A 13,762-nucleotide genomic window follows, 5' to 3' on the forward strand; every position below is an offset into this window, starting at 1 on the left:
GGTTTATGTGAAATTATCTCCACATTCATGAAGCTTCTTGTTTATTAGAAAATATAGGTATAAAATTCAAATACAGTATTTTAAACTTAAAGGCAGTTGGGGCTGGTGCTGTGGCATAGTAGGCTAAGCTTTCGCCTGCAGCGACAGCATCCCATATGGGCACTGGTTCGTATCCCAGCTGCTCCTCTCCCTGTCCAGCTCCCTGCTAATGCTCGTGGGAAAGCAGTGGAAGATGGCCTAAGTCCTTGGGCTCCTGAACACATGTGGGAGACCCAGAAGAAGCTCCTGGCTCCTGGCTTTGCATCAGCACAGCTCCAGCCATTGTGGCCATTTGAGGAGTGAACCAGCAGATGGAAGACCTTTCTCTGTCTCTCCCTCTGTCTGTAACTCTACCTCTCAAATTAATAATAAAAGAACTTAGAAAAAAACTTAAAAGCAGTTAAAAGTTTAAATAAACATCATCATATAGTCATAAAATATGCTTAAAAGTAAATTTTATGGGCGGGTGCTGTGGTGTAGCAGGTGAAGCCACTGCCTGAAGTGCCAGCATCCAGTACGGGCATGGGTTCAAGTCACAGCTGCTCCTCTTCTGGCCCAGCTCTCTGCTATGGCCTGGAAGAGCAGTAGAAGATGGCCCAAGTTCTTGGGCCCCTACACCCGTGTAGGAGACCTGGAAGAAGCTCCTGGCTCCTGGCTTTGGATCGGCACAGTTCCGGCCGTTGCGGCCATCTGGGGAGTGAATCAGCAGGTGGAAGACCTCTCTCTCTCTCTCTCTCTGCCTCTGCCTCCCTGTAACTCTGACTTTCAAGTAAACAAATAAAGTCTTTAAAAAAAGTAAATTTTATATTTTGTTAATTTTAAAAAGCAATTTATATTCCAAAGCAGTAATAGCTAGTTCCAGAATATGAAACCATAAAATACAAAGTCTCTAATTTTACCATAAGATTTAAAGATTAAAGAACTAGAAACAAATTAGTTAGTGATTCTTTGTGAATAGCAACTTCTAAGAATCTTCTACAATCATTATATGGATAATAATACTTCAAAGGGTTACAAAAGTATTTAAAAATAATGATCATGAAAAAAGATCTACAGGAGCAGATTAACCTGGAGCTCAAATTATAAGAGTTTCTACTTCCCAAAATAAGATAACCAGAGAGAATATAAATATAAACAGGCCTTACATTCCCCAGTCTAAACCATTAACTGTATTGCTCTTGGGATTAAAAAGGAAAGGACTGTGGAAAAGTCTAAAAGATATTCTAGATGAAACAGTTAAAAATCAGTTCCACCATTTGAAGTATATGAACTGTGTTGTATGAAATTATACCTTAAAAAACTAAACAATTTAAAATGCTTACATCCCTTTTATACATACATATAAATATTATCTTGAAACAATCATTTGTAACTTAATATTCTATTTTTGAGATAATATGTTTAATTTATAGTTAAGGATTTAATGGCTCTACTAAAATAAAGAGTTCGAAAAAAAGTAAAAAGACCATCAACCAGCAGGAAAACAGGCAAGGGCTAATAAGCAATAGTCAAATGAAAAGATGTTCAACTTCACTCACATAAAGTAAATTTTAAAAGTCACAAAAATCATTAAAACTATATTGAAACAAAAATCTTTAAGTCCCAGTAGTACTAATCTTTCAAATTTTCACACATATATCATATATGATTTAGTTCTACTAGATTATAATTCTAGACATAGTAAGATATGCACTTGGAGGGGTCTTAAATCCTGCTGAATCTGCAATTACCACACTTCCATTATTTCCTCTCCTTCCCTTCCCATCCCATGTCCCACACACCACAGAACTCAAAATTAGACCCTAAACACTGTTACGTCTATATTTCAATTTCTTCATAGTCAAAAAAACCCACAAATCCTACTTGACATTATAACTCTGTAAATTACTCTTTCAAATACTAGGTTCTAGAATTCTGACTAACTAGAAACAATTTAAACTGTCTCCACCCACTTCCCTCTATATCACACCCTCTGCATCCCCACCCCCAGATGAAGGTTAGGTTGATAAATGGATTTGGGAGGTGGAATAAAGCCAGACATCAAATAACTTACTTGAAATCCATCTCTTACCTTCTGTACTTAACCCTGGACTTGATGTGAACTTAGCTACGTCAACAATTTTTACAGCAAATTGTTGCCCAGTTTCTCTGTTGATACATCGTCGTACGACACTGAAGGGACCCCTAAAAAACAAAAAGTCAATTTTAATTCATTGATTTTTCTTACATTCCTACTTCCCATCAACATCTTACTGTGCTTAATTATCTACTATAGCTACACTACATAACCAAGCCATTCTATTGTGAACTCCTGATGGAATACAGTTTTCAAAATAAAATTTAAATAATGTACTTTTGAACTTACTTTTCTACAATTCATGAGGTGATTCATATTTTAAAATATTATTAAACCAGAAACACAGAAGCTAAATAATTAAATTTGCAATTCAAAATCATCTTGAAAAACTGATTGGTATTTTTATATTCAAAGCAAATAATCATTGTAAAACTCTATACAGATTATGAACATCTTAAACAAAATAAATAAAGTCTATAAAGTAGCAGTGTATAGAACTTTATTCTTTTGAACTAGAGACTGAAATCATTCTGGACATCTCCCTCTCATCTTACCAACCACTTAGCTAATCTTCAATAACAAGTCCTGAGGAGTTTATCTCAAATATCTCTTGAAATTGCCTACTTTTCTCCAGGTCCCATACCCCTTATTTTTACCAGGACTATTGCATTCATTCTCACAGTAATGTTTTGAAAATTAAAGTGTCATACTATGCCCTGCTTAAAATACCAGAGAGAGAGTTTGCAAAAATGCATATCTAGTTAAGAACCCAACTACAGAAATAATTTCTAAATAAAATTAGCAAAAAAAGTCACATGGCAATAAAATATGGGCAAAAGACTTGAATGGGAACTTCACAGAGAAAATTCTTTATAACCTGATCTCCAGAAATGTCTCCAGTCTCACATAAAATCAGAGAGATCCTTGATCCTCTCAAACTTCAAATTAGAATTGTTCTAAATTGCTACAGGAAAGCAAATAATTTCTGCCAGCAGTCACTTGGTCCAGCTATTCACTTACCTAGTAATCCCGTCAATCTATATTGGTGGCTATCAATACTAGCCACACAGCTGAATAAGCTGAGATGACTAAAAAATGGGAATGCATGGGCCCAGGCAACACACATATATACATACACAGTCCTTATGATTAATAGCTATCAAATAAGTATCTGATCTTAATTAAGATAACCCAAAGATAGATCTATGCACTTTGTACTAATATAAAATGCAATAGCAGTATATTATTGTAGTTTATCTGAAGGCTACTATGGTTTTAAAAATAATCCTTTTTTGTCTTCCACAAGGGTTGGTTTCACATTTTTAGATTAATATGTAATAGTTGTACATATTTATGGGGTACAGTGTGGTATTTCAAATAACTTATATAGCACATGCTGATCAAATCATAATTAGTCTATGTCCTTATGATCTATGCTTGGAGCCTTTGAGCTCCTCTCTTCTAATTCTTCATAAAATTTAAGACAGATCACTGTGAACTATAGTCATCCTTCTTTATTGTGGAAAACTAGAACATGTTCCTACCATCTATGTTTTGGAATCCATTATCCAACCACCCTTTACCTCTCCTACCCTCCCAACTCAATGACTTAAGCCATCCTAGCTGGGAAGAGCTGTACTGTAATTGAAAGAAGGACAAGCTTTGCTTTAAGGCAAGCAGTATCCCAATCATTCTAGTGTAAGTGAAGAACTTTTCTCTATGCGCTGATTGGGCACATATATCCAGATATATTCAACCACCCAATGTGAGTGGCTTTTTGTTTGTTCCCTCAAGGAGGGGAAAAATATACACATGTATGCATGTACAGTACAAATGAATTTACTGTAATTCAGACTTAAACATTTCTCCAAGACCACATGAATGCCTCCATGAAGATATCAATTATACTGCAGCCTCAAATCTCTCTTCAAGCAACCTAACAAAGCTAACCTGGAAGGAAAAGAAAGCATAATAATGTACCTTTCAGAACTCTAGAGAAAGAAGACCTTTCAATAATCACTAGAAACTGTTCAAATCTTTTCCTCTGTGAGAAGACAATATAACAAAGTGAAGCAAGACTCCTACAAACGTTTTCTTTCTCAATCTGTGATTATTTATGCTGACAATAGTGAGCAATTTCAGGAAATGCTTAAGGTTACTGGTTTTTGACCACACATAAACCCTTGGGACTCTATTTATGTATATATTTTGTATAGTGTGCTTCAATTTACTGTATCTTTTTTGAGAACTTTCTGAGATCTGTATGTAGAACTGTTCTGGGTCAACTGAGTCAATTCTTTGTTTTTTCCTGCTTGCACAGAGGTGAGGGAGAAGCTTTCTCTCTCCCACCCTTTTAGTAACAGTAAAATGAAGTGAGCTAGGAGAAAAGAGGGAAAAGGGAACACTGAGGCAACAAAACACAGAAACTTTTTAAAACCTGTGAGTAAAACTAAAACCAAATTCCCAATGCCTTAAGCAAATTTTATAATATGTGGCAAAGAAAACGAGTATATCTATGAACTTTTGAGGTCTGAAGACAGGTCACATAGCAAACATTTTCAGGGTGTGCCCCCAATGACATCCAGGCAGTTAATAGAGATGAACCAAATTCACTAGCTTAAAAAGACGTCAAACTATATCATGAAGGTTTCCTTTGTGATTTAATTCATCGACTAGGAATTCAGTGGAAACTGATAAAAATTTAAAATTTTGCTTGGTTTCCCATTTGATAAGAAGATGGAAGGGAGAAAGTATGTGTAACACATCTACCATATCACACTCATTAATTATACTTGGTTGACAGTTTAGGATAGAGCAAAATTTCAGGAGGCCTAGGTTTCACTCTGGCCTGTACACTTTGGAGCTGCTTGAATTTTCATCCTTAAATTGTTTAATCTCCAGGGTGGGTGTTAGGCACAGTAGAAGAACTGCTGTTTGGAACACCCACAACCCATATCAGAATGCCTGGTTTGAGTCCCACCCACTAGGTCCCTTCCAGCTCTCTGCTAATGCACACCCTGGGCACAGCAGGTGAAAGCTCAGTCCTTGGGTCCCTGCCACTCACGTGGGAGACCCAGAATGAGTTCCCAGTTCCTGGCTTCAGCTTGGCCCAACTCTGGCTGTTGTAAGCATTTGGAGAATTAACCAGCAGATGGAATATCTCTTGGCTCTTTGCCTTTCAAATAAAATTAAAAATAAATAAAAATTAAAAAATAAATCTTTCACTCTACAGTGAGTATTTATGTGGAGGAAATACTGATATACTTGTAAACCATCATCATAAACTACTCTCTCATATTTCTGCCACCTACGGCTGGAACACTAATCAAAATGGAATGTTAATTGATGAGATTTCAGATTTGGTTGAATGTATGTTCTTTACTCAACTTTTTACAAACACTAAATATTGATTGGGAATGTAACACAAGGTTCTACTTGAGGCAGATGGCTGCTTACAGAAGTCCATGTTTTTAAGTAAAAGGTCAATTAAGCCAGAATATGTTGCAAGTGAAAAATGTCATAACATCCCTGAAGATTCTGAATAGAATACAACTGTGTCCCTATGCAGACAAAGAATAATCGCTAGCTCTCATTTGTGTGAAGAAAAGTTAAGTTTTGGAAATAAACAATTCAGATTCCAAATGTAGACACACCAAAAAAGGAGACTAGAATTAAATAAAATTATAATATAGTACATTGGTTTCCAGGATAAATAGGATAGACTGATCACAATGCCTCTAACTTATTTCCCACCCTGAACCTCACTAAAATGATACAAAAATTTAAAAAAGTAAACACAGAGAGAACAAAGGAGGTGGCCATAGTCATAACTGGGTGGCAAGAAAGCAGAGGGAGTAAAGCTGATTGATTTAGCAGATTTGGGAAAGCTGAAATACAAAGAGCAAACTAGGAATGTTCAAAATTGGACCCATTTACACTCCAGAATCCTCAAAAGCTCTTCTACTGGTAGCACCAGATACCTCTGGAACTAGAAGTAAAGGGGTAGGATTAAAATAACAAGGTTTGAATGCAATCAGTTAGAGAAACTGTTAGAGACTTCTACTCCACAGCATGGGTAAGCCCCCAACCTCTCTTATCCTAACACATTCATTCTCTGGAGAGGGTGAAACATAGGGTCTCGGCACTACAGAGACAAGGCCACTGAGGAAGTAGGTACTATACAGAAAACAACAGGATTATGTGGTTACATACCACAGACAGCTCCAGTTCCTTTTCTCCTAACCTGAGGAAAGTTGGTAGCCAGGTCTTTACCCTTATAGCAGCGGATGAAAGATTTGTTTGTTTCTATTGAGTATTTGACTAGGTCAGAAGACTTAAAGATAATGACATGAGGTTCTCCAAATTGCTCAGCTAGATCATTCTCCAGCAAAACCCCAAGTCAACAAGTTCCACCTGCACTTTTAGGGCTCTCTCAATCAGCTTTCAGTCCTTCCACTAAACGGTTTCCAACTTCAACACTAACATTTTAAGTGAGATAATTGGTTGTTCAGGACTGTCCTGTGTACTGTAGGATGCTTGGCAGCATCCCTAGCCTCTCCCCACTAAGACACCAGTAGGACCCCCAACCCCAGCTTTGACACCAGACTTTGTCTAATGTCCCCTATGGAGCATAACTGCCCCCAATTGAGAACTACTGCTCTATTCCAGACAAACAAGGCTCCTAAGACATTTGGAGAAGAACCTCTGATTTGGAAGACAGAGCCCAAAACAAACAGAGCAACTTACAGAATACATAAGAACACTTCAAATTACATTAATATACTTAGAAAGACATTACAACTGTGAAAAAAAAAAACAGAAATTTCAGAAAACAAAAAGTCCTTGGAACTGGTGCTGTGGCATAACGGGTAAAGCTGCCACCTGCAGTGCTGGCAAATCATATAGAAGCCGGTTCTAGTCCAGGCTGCTCCACTTCTGATCTAGCTCTCTGCTATGGCCTGGGAAAGCAGTAGAAGATGGCCCAAGTCCGTGGGCCCCTGCACCCATGTGGGAGACGTGGAAGATACTCCTGGCTCCTGGCTTCAGATTGGCTCAGCTCTGGCCGTTCAGGCCATTTGGGGAGTGAACCAGCAGACCTCTCTCTCCGCCTCTGCCACTCAAGTAAATAAATAAACCTTCAAAAGTAATTTTTAAAAGATCTTGAAAAATAAACAAAGAAATATAAAACTCAAAAGGGGTGGTAGATAAAGTTGAGGAAATTCCCCAGAACGTAGAGCAAAATTATCACAGCAATAGAGAGAAACTTAAAAGAAATAATCCAAAAAAGTTTCACAGAATTTAAATCATGAATAGCCAAAATTAATATGACTTGCCAAATATTCAGCAAAGTGATTAACTCATGTCCATACACAGTCCACTGACATTTAAAATCACTGGATAAGGAGATTTCTAGTTTTCCAGCATTGCGGGCAAAGGTGAGCAGAAGGGAAGGATGATGCAGTGTGTATACAACGGATCAGGGATCAGATAGATCCGGATCTCTTGATAGCAACACTAGAAGCGAGAAGACAATCATAATCATGAAGGACAATGATTTCTAACCTCGAATTCTACAATCACCCAGACCATCAATAATCATAAGGACAACAGACATGAAAAACCCAATCATTTGCCAGGTATAATTTCCAAGAGAATTACTACAAGATGTGTTGCCAAAACAAAAGAGTAGACCAATATAAAGGATGCCAAGAAACAGCAATTAGGACATCCAGTGCAAAGACAGGTGAGAAGAATCAACAGAAGTGGAAGGAAGAGAGATCATAGGCCAATAACTGTTTGTTAAGCACAGAAAGCAACCAATCCAGACCCAGATCTGTAAAGATTCCCAAAACCACTGATCACATTTATAACTTGGAAAAAAAAAATGGCTAGGTAAGCTGGATCCAGATTCTTTTGGCTTGCTTTCCTGGCCATGAACTGTTGAGTGTCCTACTCTTCTGTGCTGCTTGGGACTGCAGAGGACTCTTGGTTCACTCATAGCAGCTTCTGCTTTGAAGAGTTCCTGAGGGCTGAGGAGCAGGAAATGTAAGCCCATGTCCCCAAACACATTCCTGACAGATGCTCAGTACTCGGCCCCACTCTGCGCTGTGGTTCTGATGTTCTGCCTGCAAAGAGCCGCACATCCTGGGCTTTACCATGACCTTGCTAGCAGACTTCCCAGAATGGGCACCTAAACACTGTCAGCATCGGATGTCAGACTGTGAACAAGAGATCCTGCTCTGTTTCTGCTCTCCTGAAAGCTTCATACAATAGCAGCAACGCTGCCCTTTCCTTAAACAGCTAAGTTTGAGCTTGCTACTCAGTTTTTAAAGATTAAATAAGGCACTGTTTAGGGATACATACACAAGGGGTAAAGTTATAAAGAAAACCCAAATGAACGATGAATGCGAAAGCCAGGATAATGGTTTGAGCAGGAAGGCTGTGATTTGGAAGGGGCTCTTGAAGGCACTAGAAATACCTATGGGGGCCGGCGCCGTGGCTCACTAGGCTAATCCTCCGCCTTGCGGCGCCGGCACACCGGGTTCTAGTCCCGGACGGGGCGCCAGATTCTGTCCCGGTTGCCCCTCTTCCAGGCCAGCTCTCTGCTGTGGCCAGGGAGTGCAGTGGAGGATGGCCCAAGTCCTTGGACCCTGCACCCCATGGGAGACCAGGAGAAGCACCTGGCTCCTGCCATCGGATCAGTGCGGTGCGCCGGCCGCAGCACGCCAGCCATGGCGGCCATTGGAGGGTGAACCAACGGCAAAGGAAGACCTTTCTCTCTGTCTCTCTCTCTCACTGTCCACTCTGCCTGTCAAAAAAAAAAGTAAAAAAAAAAAAAACCTATGGGGGATTCAAAAAGTTCATGGGCAATTTGCATTATCTATTTTTTATTTTATATGTGAGAGAGATCTTCTATCTTCTGGTTCATTCCTCCAAATGCCTGCAACAGCTAGGGCTGGGCCAGGCTGAAGCCAAGCTTTGGGAATGATCTGGATCTCCCACAGAGGTTGCAAGGAGCCATGTACTTTAGCCATCACCTGTTGCCTCCCAGAGTGCACATTAGCAGGAAGCTGGATCGGAAGCAGGGTAGCAGGACTCAAACCAGGCACTCTGGTATGGGATGCAGGCACCAGACGCCTGCCTCCACTTTATATTTTAATTCCAGCTTTCTACAAACTTTTCATCAAAGCCCTTCATATTCTATTTGTATTTCTTCCTTCAGGATGGATTCATGTGTTATGACTATTACTATTATTTAAAAAGATACACATGTTTTACACACTCCTCTACATATAAATTTCCTAGGTTTTTAAAAATGTTTGTAGTAGCTTAAAGAAATTGCTAAGATTTTGCTAATCAAAGTGTCAAAAGGAGACTTAAACGTTTATATTTCTGTACAATATATATTATTTTAAATGACTTTTAAAAAGTTTGCATCTCTTGGGGGCCAGTACTGTGGTATAGTGGGTGAAGCCACCACTTGGCGGTGCCGGCGTCCCATATGGGTGCCGGTTCAAGTCCCGGCTGCTCCATTTCCGATCCAGCTCTCCCTTATGGCCTGGGAAGGCAGTGGAAGATGTCCTTGGGCACCTGCACCCACCTGGGAGACCTGGAGGAAGCTCCTGGCTCTTGGCCATGAGTTCACTGTTAATCAATCAATCATGTATATTAAATATAGTATCTCAAAAAACAGAAAGACATATAAAACAAAGTTATAAATTGATGGACTGATGAAAATGTTGTGATCAGATGCTTAAGGAACCTAATCTTGGATTTCATCCAGGAGCACTGGTTCAGTATTTACTCATTCAGTATTTGTGGCAACTTCATAGAATAAATAATGATGATCAATTGCAAAAATATGTACACACACATATAAACACACATACCTCTTTGTACATATATTTGTAATATACAGCTGTCCCCTGGAATCTGCAGGGGATAGGTTCCAGGATCCCTGGATACCAAAATCTATCTATGCTCAAGCTCACTGTATAAAATGGTATAGTATTTGTGTACACCTATGTAATCTTCCCTAATACTTTAAATCATCTTTAGACTACTTATAATACCTAATACTAATGTTATGTAAATATAATACCTAATACTGTTATACTTCATTGGAGAACAGCAATGAAAAAAAATAGTAGATACACTATTTCTCAAGTATTCAATATTCTCAAGCCACAAGTGTTTGAATCTACAGATGCAGAACCCACAGATATGGAGAGCCAACTATACAATATGTGATACTGTTATATTTCTACATGTATATTTAAAGTATAAACTCAATGAGTGCATGATACATATTAAATGGTCAAAAATAATTGATGAATGACTTAAGAAAAATGAGAAGGTAGAAATGAGCAAGCCCTTGATATATTTATCATATCACCTAATTTTATAGTTATATAAAATTTTGAGAAATCATGATGCTTCTGAATATTTTTCTACTCATTTACTAAATTGTACTATTTTCTATACAGTTTTTAGGCATACGGATGATAGGTGGGTAAAAAGGAAATAAAGCTAAAATAGCAATAAATGACAATATTAGCAATAAGAATAAAATCTTGAAAAATAAATTCTACAGGGGCCGCGCTGTGGTGTTGAAGGTGAAGCCGCCGCCTGCGGTGCCGGAATCCCATGTGGGCACCAGTTCGAGCCCCGGCTGCTCCACTTCTGATCCAGATCTCTGCTGTGGCCTGGGAAAGTAACAGTGGATGGCCCAGGTCCTTGGGCCCCTGCACCCACACACCCACGTGGGAGACTGGGAAGAAGCTCCTGGGTTCTGGTTTCGGATCGGCTCAGCTCTGGCCGTTGTGGCCACTTGGGGGGAGTGAATCAGCAGACAGAAAACCTCTCTCTCTGCCTCTGCCTCTCTGTAACTCTGCCTTTCAAATAAATAAATCTTTAAATATATATATATAGTACAGCTATGTTGAAATTTATATAAAAATGATGCCTAATGATCTTTTTCCTCTTATTTCAATACTACATGGTGTCTTCAAAAAGTTCACAGAAAATGCATATTATCAAAAAAACCTATGCATGAAATTCAAATTTTTTGCAGCAAATAAACTTATGTGTTAATCCACTTCTTTTTTTTTCATGAACTTTTTTGAGGACGTTAATATTTAATTTAGTCAATGCTACTAAAGAACTTATGTGTAGCATTTCATCAATAAGTCTTTTCCTTGTCTCCATTACTTTGTGGTGATAGATGCTGTTCTGACTTTTTTTTTTCCCTCTTTAATACTTCTAGTACCAACCCCCTCATCTAATACACATATTCACATACACACACCATGCTGAATTGCTTTAGGTAGAGGGATTAAACCTAAGGGATTTGCCTACTCTTAGGTAAAGAAACAAAAGAATGTGTGCTAAAGAAACACACATGAAGTCGAAAATTATTAAAATCGAAGTTTCAGGAACTGTTGCCTAAATGTAACAACTGAAGACCTGACAAAAAAATTAAGCTCAGTATACAATTCAGATCATTTCTTTAAAACAAAAGAGGGAGGCTTATTTGGAAAAGATAGCAATGGATCTCCAATAAGCTAACAGAACAAATCTGGTTCACCTGTCAAAGCTGAGTAATTCAGAGTTAAGACTAGCATTTACTAACTCAGTACCTATCCTGGAATAATTAGTACCTCTGTCAAACCCTGATAGTTCAGTGAACTATCAAGGTTTGGTAGACCTTGCTTTAGATTTCACATATCATAGCATCCTCTGGTTTGAGTCTACATATGATTCAGTTGTGATTCACTACTTTTATGAGAAGACTGGATATCATCTCCAGCAATATTTCTCAGAGCAAAGACTCTGGAAAATGTGTGTGTGTGTGTGTGTGTGTGTATTGTATAGGGTGTGGGGGGAGAGGGAGCTGGGATTAGTTACGACCCCAGGTCTTTGTTAGCACGTATACAACGGAGCAAAGGTTAAGGAGAATTGCTAAGAGAAGGAAAAAAAAAAAGATTGTTGTTACATCAGAAATGGGAAGAGGAAGAACAGATAAAGCATAAGATATGAGCAAAATAACATGAAGAACTACAAGGTAAAAACATTGCAAAGAACTCTGACTTGGTTGCACATGTTGAGGCCTTCTTAGCTAAACATATAAAGAACTTTCACAAGTAGGTATTGAAAAACTGATACCAAATAATTCTACTGACATTTGTATATTGGATCTTACTTATCTAATTTTCCCCAATGGAAATAAGACAAAATTCAGAAAATATAAGGGAACAAAAAACACTAATAAAGCAATCTTTGCCCTCAGGGAACTCCTAATCTAGTAGACTGCTGTTGGTATATATACATATCTTTAGTATAATGGTATAGGACAAAGTACTGAAAAAGGTAATACTAAAGTTTCTTACTGGTGGATAGGAAGGTGGTCAGAGAAGGCCTCCATTTGGGACAAGGGTATATAGCAGGGCTTGGAATGATGAACAGGAGTATTTCACACCAACAAGAGAAAGGGGAAGACTTTAGAAGTAGGCAATAACATGTTTGATGGCCTACCCCAGAGTCAACTCAAAATGTGGTGTGTGCAGGGTATTCCAAGCAATTTGGTATGGCTGACATGAAAAACAAGGGGTCAGCATGGCAGCGTGATGGGTTAAGCCACTGCCTGTGATGCTGGCGTCCAATATGGGTACCAGTTCGTGTCCTGGCTGCTCTCTCTCCATTCCAGATTCAGCTCCCTGCTAATGAGCCTGGGAAAGCAGTGGAAGATGCCCCATGGAAGTGTGCTCCTGCACCAACATAGGAGACCCGGATGAAGCTCCTGGCTCCTGGCTTCAAACCTGACCCCGGCCGTTGTGGCCATTTGGGCAGTAAACCAGCAGATGGAAGATTCTCTCTCTCTCTCTCTCTCTCTCTCTCTGTTACTCTACCTTTCAAATAAATAAATGAATCTTTTTTTAAAAAAGAAAAACTAGAGGGTGATAAGTGATTAGAATAGAGAGCCAGGGAGTGTGTTGTGGCATGGCAGGTGAAACCATTTCTGGTGGTCACACCCCACATTCGAGTGCTTGGGCTCAAGTCCTGCCTTTGCTTCTGACCCAGTTTTCTGCTAATGTGAATTTTAGGAGGAAGAAGATGATGACTCCAGTTCTTGAATCCCTGCCACCCACACGGGAGACCCAGATGGAGTTCTTGGCTCCTGGTTTTGGCATGGCCCAGGCATGACTGCTACAGGCATTTGGGGAGTGAACCAGAGGATGGAAGCATTCTTTCTCACTCGCTCTCACTCTAGCTCTACCTTTCAAATAAATAAAAATAAATAAACAGTAAAAAAAAAAAAGAGGAACAAATATCACAGTGGGAAAAGAATATAGGTTGGATTGAGGAGTGGGTGGGGGACTAGTCAATAAGTTATTACATTAGCCCAAGCAAGAGTTGATAAACAGCTAAAGCAATATAGTATAGGTAACTGAGAGATATTTAAGAAAATAAACTGACAATGAGTAAGTCATTAGCTATGGCGTGGTTGGGTGTATGTTGAAAGAATGCTTGATTTTTGGCAACTTACTGGGTAAATAATGATACTACCAACTGAAAGAGTGACTATAGAAAAAAAATCTGGTAGAAGGCTAAGAAAGGAAACACATGGTTGCATTTGGAAAATATGGA

The 13,762-nt window shown here is 38.9% G+C and overlaps 1 protein-coding gene across 1 annotated transcript in view; it reads right to left on the minus strand.

Annotated features, from left to right (window-relative positions):
- The window catches only part of CASK (calcium/calmodulin dependent serine protein kinase), a 368,265-nt gene that overhangs the window by 292,989 nt on the left and 61,514 nt on the right, over positions 1-13,762 (minus strand). Inside the window, 1 exon segment of the mRNA XM_070067495.1 lies at positions 2,093-2,223. Within this exon segment, the coding sequence (XP_069923596.1) occupies positions 2,093-2,223 (131 nt within the window).

The sequence above is a fragment of the Oryctolagus cuniculus genome, chromosome X, assembly GCF_964237555.1.
Source record: "Oryctolagus cuniculus chromosome X, mOryCun1.1, whole genome shotgun sequence".
NCBI classification, from domain to species: Eukaryota; Metazoa; Chordata; class Mammalia; order Lagomorpha; family Leporidae; genus Oryctolagus; species Oryctolagus cuniculus.